Source organism: Neocloeon triangulifer, unplaced genomic scaffold (assembly GCF_031216515.1).
Source record: "Neocloeon triangulifer isolate White Clay Creek 2 clone unplaced genomic scaffold, ASM3121651v1 ptg000006l, whole genome shotgun sequence".
Classification (NCBI taxonomy): Eukaryota; Metazoa; Arthropoda; class Insecta; order Ephemeroptera; family Baetidae; genus Neocloeon; species Neocloeon triangulifer.
In genome coordinates, this window is record NW_026775549.1 from 1,842,535 (window position 1) to 1,857,698 (window position 15,164).

The following is a 15,164-nucleotide window of genomic DNA, read 5'->3' on the forward strand; positions in this document are numbered from 1 at the left end:
GCGAAATTTTGGCAGTGCCAAATTGTGTGCTGAATGGCCCAACGTTGAATAGAGAATGATGAACAATTGTTCCTCGTTGAATTTGCAGGTTGATACACGAAAGGCATGTACGGCCGGTTGCATGAGGCCAACACAATGGAGCGGGCACCGCGTGTAAATCAGTCGTTGCTGAAATTACGCGATAAATATTAAATGAGTTGCACCCACACCATGCGGGGCGCAATCGCACCCCCAGCGACGAACTGGTGCTTCCATCGGTGGTCCAGAGAGTGAGCGCGACTGGAGCCTCGGTGTTTGCATTTCTGTGTGGGATGCTGCGATTTTTCCCAAAGTGCGTGCGCCCTTGCGCTCGCCTGCTCGCTCGCTCCGTGGGCGCCGAAGGGCGCAGTTGCTAAAAGGCAGATAAAGTACACAGCAGCCAGTGTTAGAGGGGTGAGATATATAAATTGAGGGGGTGAATTGGAGTCGCAGCGAGAGAGAGAGAGGAACAGCTTGGCGAGAGGAGGAGGCAGCAGGGGCATCTCTCGCGCGCACGGGCAGGGTCAACCCCTTCTTGCAGTTGCCTGGGGTCACTTTCGAGCTCGACACACAAACACCCGCTGCCGCTTCACCTGCTCCACTGCACCAACCACACACACCACCGAAAGTGCTCTTCATCGACGGCGACTCCGCAGCTCTCAGCATCCGACGCCAGGCCGGAAAATCGATGGAAATAGGTAATTTTCCTGTGTGTTGTGCACGTCTCGATTTTCCGATCTTATCTCCGTTGAACCGCGGCGGCATCCGCGCCGTTTTGCCGCCCTTGCGTATTATTTTATGTTTGCTGTTTGCCCTTTCAATTCCGGCGACGCAGCGTTAATTTATCTCAGTATGTAAAAACTTGTTTTCCCCCCTCTTCACAAAAAAGTGTTTGGTTCGTAATGAAAATTCCACTTGAGTACTTTTTAATTTCTCTTTTATCTCGTCTCGTTATTCCGACCAATAAAAATGCAAATTCCTGCTTTCCAAAGTCCACAAAACGTCTCGTTCAGCCGGATTAATCGACTGCAGAAAAGCAATTTCGCCGCAAAAATCCACACCTTTGCAGTGGCATTCGGAACTACCTTCTCTGTATATTTACCTATGGAGAGAAGCTGCTGACTCGTGGACTTATTCGTTGGCGCGGCGGAGAGCAATTTGAAATTGAAATTAGGCCACGCCGCTGAAGGGTGAGATTCTGCATTATTCGTCCCGTCGGTGATATGCCGGTAGAATCACACTACTGCTCAAATTTTCCGCTCTCTCTCCGAGAGCAATATAATGAACTAACCTCTCAGCTAACGATGACGTCCCGGTAGCATTGAGCCGCGCGGTGATAAAATATAACGTTGGCTGCCGCTTTCGCCAAAGTGGATTTCGTCAAATTCAGTCGTTAGGGAAATTAAGGCAAAGAGACTAATTTTCGCAACGCACCCTGTATTTGACTATTTGTTATAGCTATACTGGAGAGGGTAATATATTTAAATTTTGTATCTCGTGAGTTTTGAGAGGGTGGCGCAGGATTTGTGCTACGCGAAATGTTCGACGGGGATTTGGCGTGTCAAATCCAATGGGCCGGAAATGTGCAGATTCATGTTGCAGACGTGCAGCTCCCGCTTTTCCCAAAGACAATATGAGATCAGTAAACAACTGTCAGCGTCAGAACGTTAATTCCACTTTCCATATTATCCTTGCAAGAAAGCTCACACTAATATATGTATATGCAACCAAAAGCAATACATATTGTTTCGATCCACCAAAAGCTTTTTCTTCTGTAAGCCAAAAATGAAAGTTACGAGCCAAGTTCTTGCCAAAACACATTTTTATGTTAATTCTGGACCAAATGTAAAGTGGATAGTTTTGCAGTTTCTGAATAGAAATCTGATTTTTATGGAAAAAAATTGTAAATTATTTTCTTCAAGAGCTCTAAAAAAAAAGTAAAAATAAATAAAAAATGGGTTCATCCGAGTGTAGAAAAGTTTTTTAGGCGATTGTTTCACCACCCGCGCGTGAATAACGCGACAGATTAGCTTTAAAAGCCGCGCTAATTAAGGCCCTCTCTCAAAAGTCGTGAAGAGGAGCCGTTTATTTTTCCGCCAGAGCAGGCTGAGGTCGCGAAAAGCGCGAAGAGCGATTTCTCTGCGGGCGAATCTTTGATGGATTAGCGCGGCTCTGCAACATTTGCGCTTTACGGCCGCGCTGCAGAGCAAGGAGCCAGAGAGCCTCGCATAAAAATTCCTGTGGGAAATCAACGGTAAATAGGATATTTATGAAAAATTCTCTCGCATGAGTTGATAAATATCGACCCGGCTGTCTATACAGACCATATCTGCAGCGGACGCGTGTACGCTCCATAAAACAAAAATTAATAAAATGGTGCGAGCGGTGATCCGTTTTGCGTTTTGTCCTCCGGCCGCCTTTAAATCCATTCTGACGTCGGCCATTTGTGTGCTGCCGGGACCCTGTGACCCCAAACACCAGTTTTTTTTATATCACTTTTCTCTTCTCCCCAAACCAAAGAGAAGGTAAACATTTTGCTCAGGTATATAAATGCAGGAACTCGCGGGGGGAGATAATAGACTGTGCTGCTTTTTGCGCGTGATATTAAACTAGAAAGTGTATGAGTAGTGCATGTTCACATGGGACGTTGACATGATGTTGGAAATCTCTTTTCAGGTCCTAAACCCAACCGCCGAGGGAAATAAAAATGGAGACGGCCACGTCAAAGAGATACTTCGACACAGGTAGGACACCTCCGAAATGCTACTGTCTCTGTCTTTCCTCTGTTTGACACGGGCCTCATGTCGACGTGTATGTGCACCCTCCACTCTGGTTTTGGAATTTATCTCTGATTTTACCGTGCCGCACTTCATCATCCTCCTCGGCCTCCTCCTTTGTTGCGTTTTTTACACAGAAAATTGAATTCTGAGCCACAAGAGAGATACCTCCAGCTTGTTCTAATGCCGAGCCGCGCGCCGGTTATTTTAAGCCAGCAGATGAGAAAAAGTGAAACACATTTCTTTTACTTTGTGCGGTGCTGGAAATTGTGTTTCCGACGCAACTGTCATCACTGGAAGATAAAGCTAGGACTGAGGGAAGATTACGGAAAAATGGACTGGCGTTTACACTGATTTCGGTCCATTTACTTTTATACCCGCAGAGAAAGTCTGTTTCATTTCTTGGCTTCCACATTTCAGTTAAACGAGCAACTAAATCTGACCGCATCATAAAATGTTTAGCAACAAAAAAGTGATCTTTAAATTGCACCAATGTTTAATTTATGAGGTTTAGACTCTACGCAGACTAATTAACATTTTAAAAGTAAATTAAATTTTAAAATGTTCAAAATTCTCACAATTAATATTTAATCCCCTGGGTCATTTACTCGATAATATTTCTAATTAATTAATTGAATAATTTTCTGTTCGTGAACTACGATCACATCCTAGTTGAAGAAAAATTTTTGATTGGGATTCAAATATAAATTATTTATTTACATTAAATGATCTTTGGAAAATTAACAATTCAAAACTGATAGATAGAAATTTATTGGACAACTTAACAGGAGAAGAAATACAATTCAAAATAAATGTATATATAAATTTATTTTCATATATTGAAAAATTATTGAGAGCGATCCTGAAACCCACGCTGGCCCAGGTTTCTGAATCACCCGTAAAAACTTGTTTTAAAGCGGATTTGAAAGTTTAAAAAAAAATTGGTTTTATGTTTTTGTTTTTGTGAGTAATTGCATTTTTTAATTGCAAATTCGCTTCTACTTTTAACAAATAAGAGTGGGAAAAATTGAAACATAATGACTTTATTGCTATCCCGGAAACCAGCAAAATGTGCACAAGCACTTTCATTAAATATTTTAAAAGCAGGGCGGAAGAAAGTTTTCCAGAACAACGATCTTCGCATTAGCGGCTGTCATGCGGATGAAAAATCACGAGAGAGTCAAATTAATTCAACTCTTTTCCTTCCTGCCCTGCCAAAAGTTGGTAATCCAGCGCTGTGAACTCTGAATTTGAGTGCTCTCTTTCTCTTTCCCTCCGTTCTCTTTCTCTCATACTCATTTGCACAGGTATATAAAGACCAAAATATGGTCTCTAATTTGCAGCGGGTTGAGCTGGCTGGCGTTTGCGTCACCACCGCTTTGGACATAATGCATGAGTGCGAGAAAACAAGGTGCCTGCGAATACTTAATGCGCACCTCTCCGGCAGAGTTGAGGAATGTCTGTCACTCGCGCTCCGTGCGACGCGTAATGTTGCGCGAGTTATTAGATGACTGATATCTATAGCGTTCTCTCCCGCCGAGCGCCCGCCGATTAAATGGTTATGCAGCCCGTGTAGCGTGAATGATAAGCGGGTTGGCTACCTTCTCATTGTCTCTTGTCTCGCAGATTGCGTTGCCAGCCAGCTAGACGCACCGACCGACGTGGCTCTCGACACTCGCGTCTTTTGTTCCACCCAAGATCTGATATACCTCCCGGGGGAATTTTTGTTACACGCGAACAATGCTGGAATTTTAATGAGTGGAGATAATCGTCGTCGTCACAATTTATTCATTCTCGGGAAAAAATATTGATTCCACGTATTTATGGGTGAATTTTTGTGTTTGGTCTTTTCCCCCATTCATGTATATTTTTTTTATGCTCTCCATTTCTGAATTTCGCTTTAGTTTGAATGAAATAGTCATTATTTTCCCCACCAACTGTTTGAACTGTTAATTTTTCTTTATAAAAGTTTGTGTGGTTATTTCTTCTTCTTCTGCTCTTTTATTGACCCAATTAATTTATTCCGCGAAACACTCAATTATAATTAGTTACGCAGCAGGACAAAACAAAGGGCTCAAAGCGGACTTTTAATTTGATTAGCAAACCCTCGGCTGCGGCGTTTGCCCTGCCGCTGCGAAGGCGTTAACTTTCATCATTCATCTCCTCACCCACATTTATAGGCCAAAAGCGTCTCCCCGTGTTTACTCTAAGAGCGCAAACTTTTGACAAACGGTCGTAAAACGGTTGTAAAACGCTGTTTCTCGCACCAAATGAACGGGGCAGATTGCGCGTGTGTTTTCTATTAATGTCCTTTTCAATTTAGCCACCCTGGATACTTCATCCCCGAGGAAATCACACTGAGTGATTTTGTCGATACTGGAAAGTTCTCTTTGCGCGCTTTTTTCTCTTTGATGCTTGATCTATCTTGATTAAGATTAACGACCCTTTTGTACGGCGCATTCCTACTTTTTCATTCTCTTTTTGCCGTTCTCTTGTTGTAATCACACGAGTTTTGCTCGCTCAGCTACTTTATTCCATTTCCGTTGACAATGATTTATCCACCGCGCACCTGCTGGAAATTAAATTTCAAATTAAAAGGAATGCCTTTAGTGCTTAGCGCCGCATTCGATGCAGGCAAGCAACTCTCTCTTTCTCTCTTGTCGTCATCCCTTTGCTCCCTTCAATTAACCTGCTGCCCTGGAAAGATGTTCTCAGTCCGCTTTCTTTCTCACGGTATATGAACTTTTGCACTTTCAGCTCCACGTTTCCCATTCTGCATTGCAAAAAGTCGTTCAGAATTGAAAAGTAGGTTAAATAAAGCTTGGTGGATTTTCCATTCAAGACGGGATGCGACCCTCTCTCTCTTGCATACATAAAAGTGAATCGAATTTCCTGGACGGAAACAATGAACAAAAGGAGAGCTCAAACTTTCGTCCTCCGAAACTTTACGATCGTCCAAACAATGTCCCTCAATATTAAAGGCGGACTTTATGAAATTTTGCTAACAGAGAAGACGCTCTAAGAGCAGGGGGAGATCAGTGAGAGATTTTGTCTCGCCACTTGGGCTTTGCTAATTAGTCTTGCACTCGCGAGTCTCCATTTTCCGGGCGAGGAAAGCTAATCTCTGTTTAAAAGTGAGATGACAATTTTGATTAATAAATAATTGCCGAGTTATTGCAGAGATGGATTTCTCGCTTGTGATAAAAGGCACTGCAGCCTTTCAGTAGCCCCATTGTTCCGCGGCAAAGTAGAGCACGGAGTCAAGAGGCTGTGGCCACTCAGCCGTTATTACATGGCCGATTATACACAATGACTGACTACATATATGTATTTAGATACAAAATGCACTTGGTGGTGCTGTCAAAGCGGCAGTTTTGTCCGAGAGACACCTTCGCGTGGCACCTCGGGAGCAAAAGAATGAGAGCGGCCCGGCGTCCCCCCATCATTGATTTTTGCCTCTCGTCTCTCCCTCGAATATGGTGGTGTGGAATGCTGCCCGGCTCTGTGCTATCTATAACACCGGCGAGTTGATCTAATTAATTTGGCCGCGTGATTGATTGATTTTTATTCGAGCTTGCATCGATCCCAAGAGTGAAACCGCAGACGCAGTCATTAGTTAGGAAAGGCGAAGCACAAGAGCCAGGGATTAAGAGGAGATGGAGATGGAAAAGCGGAGTTTCGCCGAAGTGGGTTTGCGGCGTTTGGAAACAAACCTCGTCAATAATTTACGCCATTTGCACGCTCTGGGGCTTTGGAATTAATTATAATGAGATTATAATGCAGCAACAATTGCAGGAGAGGATAAATTATTCCGCAGCTTGACAAATTGGCCACTCTGTTTGACGTGCATGTTCAAACGGCATGAGTAAATTTAAGCTTTACATGCTAACCGACGGCTAATTGAAATGCTTTCACTCTGTTCAAATGGGAAAGCAGTCAGTGTTTGAGAATAATTTAGTTACAATCAAAATAAAACGTGTGGGTAGAAGGTTTTCAATACGTTGACTTTAAATCTGATTTTATAAAGTACATTTGATAATTTTTACATAAAATTTAATCAATCGAAATTAATTTTTCGGTAATTGATCTTAAAATGTTCTGATTAATAAATTGTAACGAATTGTTCATTCCAGCGGCCAGATTAGCTTTGTGCCAACTATTGTATTTATGCACACAGAAAATTAACAAAATTGATCTCATTTCTGAGCAATTAGAGATAAAATTTGAACCCTGTATAGAAATATTTTTAATGCAATTTTAATCACTTATTATAATACTTAACATATTCAATTTATTTTTATTAACCTTTTGTATTCTCTGATTTATTTCACTTTATATTTACGGGCAGCGAAAGCAACTACATAAATCAACCGATAAATTATCCAAAATGGAAAACTCTCTACATATTGATTTGCATTCAAATCACAGTGGCACGTGCGAAATGTGCAGCGTGAGGCTAATTTGCAATTCGCAGCAGCGTCGATTTGATTATAAGCTGCCGGATGAGTGATTGCAGGGTATTGTCCAGCCCTCGGCCGTAATTAATTGGCACACGCGAGAGATGGATGCGTGGCCGAGCTGACGAGTGCATTTGACAGAAACAAAAGAAAGTACTCGCACGTTTTCCCCCGAGTGGTGCAAAAAACACCACCGATGGCGCCGCTCGGTGTTTAGAGCTCTCAGGTGGGCTGACGCAATTTGTTGACCAACGAGGTGCTTAATTGAAAAAAAAAGGAAGGAAGAAAGGAAAACAACGCGCGCGGCTCGCTTTTCTGTCTGCACATGCAAGGGCGCGGTTGTTGTTTGTATTAAAGCGAAAAAAAAAGAAAACAAACACCGGCGTAATAAATCTAGCGCAGCAAAGCCGCCGGCTGATGGATATTTTATTCCTGCTCCCAGTCATGAAATTTTTATAAGCAGTCCAAACTAAAAGCACGGCATTAGCATTAAGTATGATAATGACTTTAAGTACGGTGGAGCGTGAAATAGGCTGCTGTGCTACTTTTTGCACAGATTGGAAACCGGCGGCCGCTCCCTCCCTCACTGTGTCTCTTTATTCAAATACGTGACATATTTGCGGCTACTGACGCTTGTGCACGTGTATCAAATAAATTTTGTGCTGGGTTGGCCGTTGTCGAGAGAGAGAGAGAACAATAAAATGGAGCAGATAAGCTGATTCGTGACTAACTCAGAGCATCTCCTATTGTGATGCACCCAGCGCCGATCGATCAACCCTCTCAGCATCGCATTATTTCAGCGCCGGGACATGCAGCTGAACTGACGGAATGTTGTATATTGCATAAATGACAATAGGTGGCACAGAGAGGAAATGGGACACGCAGATAAGATTTCCTCTCTTTTACGCGACACTTCCGCTCCAAAGCACTATTTGGTTAAGATGCAATAAAGAATTTATGACGTCGCATAACGACATACTTGAGCAATGGGCGCTATTATTCTAACTCCTCTTTGGCAGCAATTTTTATGTCACGACAGCATTACTCAGCGAGTCGGCCAATTTGTCATTCACGGGACAATCTCTTTCATTCAATCTTACTTTGAATAAAGAGCGAATGGTTTGTCTTGAGACATTGAAATAAATTAATGTGAAACAGTTTATTATACATTTTCAAAATACATCCTATTGATTTATGTATATCCAATGATGAAGCGAAAATGACTTTTTTTTATGTACAGAAGAGCAATTTCTTATGCAAAGAGAGAGAACTCGTAAAGAGAATTTTTAATCTATTTGCCATTTAATTTGTTTTAACTAAGAATTGCTATGCACATGAAACACATGAGCTCAATTCTCTTTTTATAGAAACACAAAAAGCTTAATGTTCTTTATTTTGAAGCTATTTTCTGGATAAAAATTGGTTCAATTGAATAATATATTACAAAAAAAGAAGGGTTAGAAAAATTAAGCGATCAAACATAACTTATCCTTTTATTACTATTGTTACTATTTCAAGAATTTTGCTAAAACTTCAGAGATCAAAAAGCCCTCATCCGCTGCAGTTTGATTATTTAAATTAACCTATTAGGAATTACGGTAGGGGAAAATAAATAAATTATAGAAGAGGGTACAATTTTTTCATATCAATTACATTGATTACTTTATGAAAGGAGCAAAAAATTAATAATTAATGATTACATTTTTTTACAGTCCACAAAATTTGTCATATTAATTACCATACATATTTGATTTCCCATCCACATAAAAATATATATTTTAAGTGGGCTAATTATTTCACTCTGAACTTTAGCTCTACTATATTTTTCGAAATCACTCACTCAAACATATAATTCAGCATGAATGTTCTTGTTCTTTGCACGTATTTAGTATAGAAAACATAATTTTATCTTCTTAAAAAGTAATCAAATCTTACATTATATTCCTATTCAAAAAATTTATATTTAATAAGCAAATTTACACTTCAAACAAATTAAAAAATAAAATATTTGGCAAAAATGTTAAAAGTTTAAAAGCAAGCCACAAGACACACAGCTAGAGAATGTACAGCAATGAGTTGCGGCGGCCTAATGATCAGACGGGGCATTTACTTGGCCCTTGGTGACCATATATGTTTCGAGCGCTAACTGTCTTAACTGAGCGGGCCACGTATGTACGGTGTCAGGCCTCCCATGGGGCGGAGGGGCGGCATCGCAATTGCAATTCCGCAGAGCCGTGTGCTAAATCCAGGGCCCTCGGGGCTTTTCCAGGGCTCGGCGCCGAGTACAGCGTGCGCTCCCAAATGTGGCCTCCTCGTGTTTTGAGATATGCTTTATTGCATCCTCTTCGGAAAAGGCCGCGCCGAGAGCGACCGGGCGGAAAAGCGAGCCAGCCACCCCCTAACGCGTGTGTGTGTGACCGCAGCCCAGTTTGCACAGCGAGTGATGAGACGATCACCCTGCTGACGGCCGCACTCATTTGTCACCCCCATTAATCGCCTTTGGCTTCAGAGTAATTTTGAAACAATCCTGATGAGCTCGGCTTGGCAACGCTTAATCATGGAAATTGCACTTTGCGGCCGGAGCAGCTAGAGTGCTCTGCAAATTTGTGTCTATGATGGAGACGGAGCAGACAAGTGACCGAAAATTTCTCAATTCTCCAGTACATTGTTTATTGCTGTAGGGTAGAATATTCTTGCAAATCTCTAGTTTCTAATTTTTTTGATAAGCCTGTATTGAAAACTTTAAAATTTAATTTTAATTTCTTTTGTTAATACGAATATTTTATGAGACTTGGTTGCTTTATTGAATTTTATTATTTATTTTTCACTTTTAAGATAAAAATCTTGAACTGAGTGAATGATTCACGTTATTTTAAGGTGCTGCAGAAAAATAATCAGACGGTTTTTATTTAAAAATTACAACAATTTATTTGGTGGCAAATTTCAATTTTAAATTAAGAAATTCAGAGTAACCTCAGCAAGTGATATTCTGCCCTATTAATTTCATCTTTATTCACGATTTACAGTTTTTGTGTGGCTAATGAAGCCACAAACAAACGAAAAACTTAGAAAAGGCTGATCGAAATTTCCAATTTTCTCGACCTTTTAGTTCCCATATTATATTTGGTGAACGCTCTGCTCTTGTTTGAAGACGTTGGTTATTGCCAATGGCGGCGTCGATACGCTCAAAGATGGAAATTATAAAGTTCCGAAGAGGTTGCTTAGGTAAACTCGTCTTTCATAAATATCTGCCCGCGTAACCCTTGCATTATAAACTTTGAGAGAGCAGGCAAAATAAATTCTTTGAGAGAAGCAGCAGCAGCCAATAAAGCACATTCTTTTCATCCCCTTTGCCGCAATCCATCGCGACGGCGGAACTTTCAAAACTCGCTCCCTCTCCACGGAGGGTTGAAAAAGAGAAAGCACCACTTCATGCTTTTCTCTAATTTGCCTCAAATATTTGTGCTCGTTGTAAAAAGTCTATATTTGAGGAGCAGAGGAGAATCAGAGCGGCGAGGACAAAGACACTAACGAACAGTCGCTTCTCCTCTCACTTTTAATAACATTAATTTGGCGTCCAGAGAACCGCACCAGCTCACACAGAAACAAACTTGGCGATGACATTAGAAGGGGAAATGTGATTTATTCCGAGCGAGCGGCGCGTTCACTGGAAATCGTCATCCGCCGCTTATTCCATTGTGTTTCCATGACTCGCCCAAGGAGCAACACTCGCCGGCTGCCTATCCTCCAGGGATGGAGACTGCGATTAAATGATTAGAGCCGCCGCCGCCGCCTGAGCACCAGGGCAGCCAATTTCGTGCTTTGTTTGATGCCGCCGAAACTTAGTTCGCTATGAGTTTGAGGCTCATAGTGTTTGTTGATCCTTCAAACACACGCCTATTGCCGAGGAAAAGCACTGGAAATTACCTGGCTAACTAAGCAGCACGAAGGGCAAATTTGATGGGGAATTTGGCAGCGGGAAATTAGGTGTCAGACCATTTATAAGAAGAGCTTCCGACGTGCTAATTTACTATGAACGAAGGGAATTAAACATGTGAATGACTTAGCAAATAACATGAGATATTGCTAGACAGCGGCTTCATTCAACAGAAGGGTTCAATGGGAAAATGGCTCCTTGGCTAGCAAACAACTCGAGAAAGTACAGCACACAGAGTGTCACTCTCTTTCGAAGGACATCCTTTTGGTTTATATTTAAAAGTTGATTGTTGATTTTTTTTTATTTGAATGATAGTATTTTACGTTTTTTACCTTTAAAAAAATTAATTGCAATTAATTATTTATTTATGGTGGAAGGTAAGGTAAAAAGATATTGGGAAAGGGCACATTTTGATATCATTTTTATTACGTCGATGGAATGAAAATAGACTGAAAGCTTGAAAAGAAGGAGCTTTTTATTTACTCCGGTTACACATTTTTATTTTTCAAGATGGAGTACCTAAATAAATATTCTTTGATGAGCGGTTGATTTTTCTTTGTAAAGTTGGGCGTTCAACGCTCTAGCCCGCTGGCCAACATTTTTAATTTTCTTATTTAAAAATTTTAATGATTAAAATTCATTATAAAATGTAAAAAAGTGTTCCTCACTTTATACTTTTTTTTAAAAAATGATGTCACTACATATAGCACAGTGTAGTGTATTCAATTTATTTTATAATAAATTGCTAACTAAAATAATAAAAAATCATTTCAGAGTTTCAAATTTTGACTGTAAAAAAATATTTTATTGCTTTTATATGCAAAATTTTTTGTAATTTTAATTTTGAAAATGTGTGAAATTTATATTTATATTACTGGTTAATAATATTTTACTTTCAATAAAATTAAATATAGGCATTATAGAATGTATAAATTTGATTTTCTGCCTCCACCACCACACCAGCAACAATTTATTGTTGAATATTTTGTTTGAACCTTTTAAGTCATGGTGGATAATTCATTAAAAACAAGGTTTAAATTAAATGTTGATGCAGAGATTGTTCATACTTTGGGTACGAGGCGGCGGGTAATATGTATTAGAGGAGAGATGAGACATGCTCTGCCGTGGTAATAACACTTTTCCCAATTATTATTCCATCGGTGCGGCTCTGTTTCTGGGAAAAGCCGCCCGTTTTAATTATGCTGATGAACCGAGCAGACGAGAGCTTGATGAACGCGGGTATGTAATCTATTATGGGTACATACATATCGGGGGGACAATCGATATCATTCATTTGGCGGGGTCGCGTTGTATGTGCAAAAGCCATGGAGTGAACGCGGCGGCCTGCGGCGCTTGGTGTGTTTGGCCTGCACATATTGTTATTGTCGTGAGAGAGGCACAAAAGGCGTCAGCGAATGTTTGTCTAGCTGCGCGCCGTAATGAAATGAACACGCACGCATTGCAAGTTAGTATGTATAACAGGGGCGGCGCTACTTCCTTTTAATATGCAGCAAAGTTACGCTCGCTGACCTTTCGCCTCTCAGGGGCTCATTTTCGTCGTGCCTGTTTTCTTGCAAAGAGGCCTGGATGCTTTCATAAGCAAGCCTGCTGCTCGCGGGAATTTAATTAATAAATTTATTGACCTGCCGCATTAGCCTTTGAAGTGTGCGCCGCTTAAATTTCAGAGAGAATTTTTCCTTGGTGGTTTTCCTTTATTGAGGTGAGGGTGGCTTTAAGCTTTAAGGGATGAAAGACGAGATTGAACCTTTGGTTAAAAATTTTATAATTCAGAAACGAACGTTGGCGAACTTAGGGTTGGAGAGGTTGTCGGATCTGCTCTTTTCAATAGGCCAAAGCATTTATTGGGAAAATTTCTGCCTTCGTTTTATCACTTCATTCCAATAATTAATTCAGCCCAAAGTCAGAACCGAGCTCTTCTTTTTTACTTGAACACAGCATAGGGTGAAATATTGAAGTTTAAGAAAAAAAATTATTGAATATTTTGTTGAAATATTGGTAACCAGATTTGTGTCCGTCAAATTTCAAGTAAAAAAAATGGTTCTAATATGTTTCAATTTTAAAAGAAATTTCCACACTAAAAATGATCAAATCCACAATATAACCATCTAAACAAAGAAAAGATCAGATACAAAGAAAATATAATTTTTTTTTAAAAGTTAGACATTTTGGGAGTCATTGACTTTCTTAACAAATTTCTAGTCTCTAAAAATTAAGAATTAAAAACTATTGATATTGCCTTGTAAATTAAGAAATTAAAAAAATTTTTAATTAAATTTTGTGTACAATTTTATTCATCTTAAACATATTTTTTGTCAACTCAATATTTATAAAATATTAAAATTGGTAAAAACAAAAATTTAAATAAAGATTATGAGGCAAAACAACAATAATTTATCTTTCAAAAGGCGGAAAAGCCAGTTGCTTAAAATGCTTAAAATTGGTGAGCCTTTTTTTCCCATCATGACGCTCACAATAAATTTAATTGTGTCCCAGTTTACTTTTTTTCCATGGTGTGCGGTGTGCGTAGAGTACAAAGCTCGCAGACGAACAAGTTGCACTTCACAAAACCTCTGCCCAATCAAAACTTTTACTACCTGCAACCCACCACTTTAAAAAGTTTTGTGAAAAGTTTCCTCACTTGTTATAACTTCCCCGAGACCAACAAGCGAGATTTGAATCAAAAATATGCGAGTCGCATCCCTTTTGATGTGATTGAATACCAAATGAGGCTTGCAAAGAACAAATAAGAAAAGCATCCATTATGCATGACTAAGTATTTCCCAATAAGCTAGCCTAATTGGATTTGTGATTGACATAACTGGTGAGTGGTGTTGGCGAACGACCCCTCTCATTTCAAATTATTCAACGAATTATATTATATCAGCCCAGCGTTCATCATTCCATTAGTTGAATAATTCATGCCCAATAATACCCAAACCGGCAAAGCCTCGCAACGAAATTTCCCACTTGACTCATCCAATCAACTTGTACTTGCTTTCACATGATATTTTAAACAGTTGAATTGCGGGTTGCCATATTTTTTTCTAAGTTGAATGTCAAAAAATTTGATTGAAATGCCAAAAAAATAATGATTTAATACTTTTAAAATAACCACTATTACTTATTTTAAATTGTAACTGATATGAAGCTAACGATACCGAAGATTTAAAAAATAAGAATTTGAAATTTAAATTGATAACCTCCTTAATTTTTGCAAGGGTTTGTCTCCATTTGGAGATGGCTTGAAATTTTATTTTAAGTGATTTAATTTAACTTCAAAATTAACTTTACATTAAATTCTTGATTTAAAATATTTGAATATATTTTTTTATGATTATATTCAATGATGAGAAGTTTCTATTTTCCAATTTCTTGCGTTATCTTGGACCCCAGAATTACGCCTGATATGAAACGTTGGCAAAATTCAACTCTTCCCACACTTTCTAGTATGGGAACGCCGAAGGTGATGCTGTGCCTGTTATCGTAGAAGGCCCATATCACTCGGCAACCAAGCGACCAACTTGATCGATCGCGTCTCGCTCGCTCTCTCGCGTATAATATTTATGTTGACTGACTCGCGTGTACGTACATAAGTACTGCACGTATCTCGCAAGTGCTTTTGGCATCAGCTCGGTCAATGTGTGCCCACACAGCCTCTCTCATTATTCCACGTCACTCGCAATCACTCGCGCAGATCATGCTCAAAATTAATTAAAATAAATACCCGGCCGGCGTCGAGGGGTGCACGCCCAGTCTGGCCCGGATAAAAGCGGCGCTCATTTAATCAAATTAACGTCAGCATTGATTAGAGCGGCCGACGGACGTGCAGCTACTTTTTTGTAGTCGGTGTGCGGTGTCAAGTGGTTTGTTTGCGAGCGACTCTTGTTGTAACGGGAGCCGATTATTCATGGCGTGTGCCGCTCGGTTTTTCGCCGATTTTTTTGCAGATATCCG

At 40.0% G+C, this 15,164-nt stretch overlaps 1 protein-coding gene across 5 annotated transcripts in view; it reads left to right on the plus strand.

The window, feature by feature from the left end:
• Positions 1-123: 123 nt before the first annotated feature.
• LOC132194433 (uncharacterized) overlaps positions 124-15,164 on the plus strand; it is a 46,116-nt gene continuing 31,075 nt past the window's right edge. For all 5 annotated transcript variants that reach the window (XM_059615690.1, XM_059615692.1, XM_059615691.1 and 2 more), the window contains exons 1-2: positions 124-716; positions 2,695-2,762. In XM_059615690.1, the coding sequence (XP_059471673.1) occupies positions 2,726-2,762 (37 nt within the window). In that variant the 5' untranslated portion in view covers positions 124-716; positions 2,695-2,725. The remainder of the gene's footprint in view (positions 717-2,694; positions 2,763-15,164) is intronic.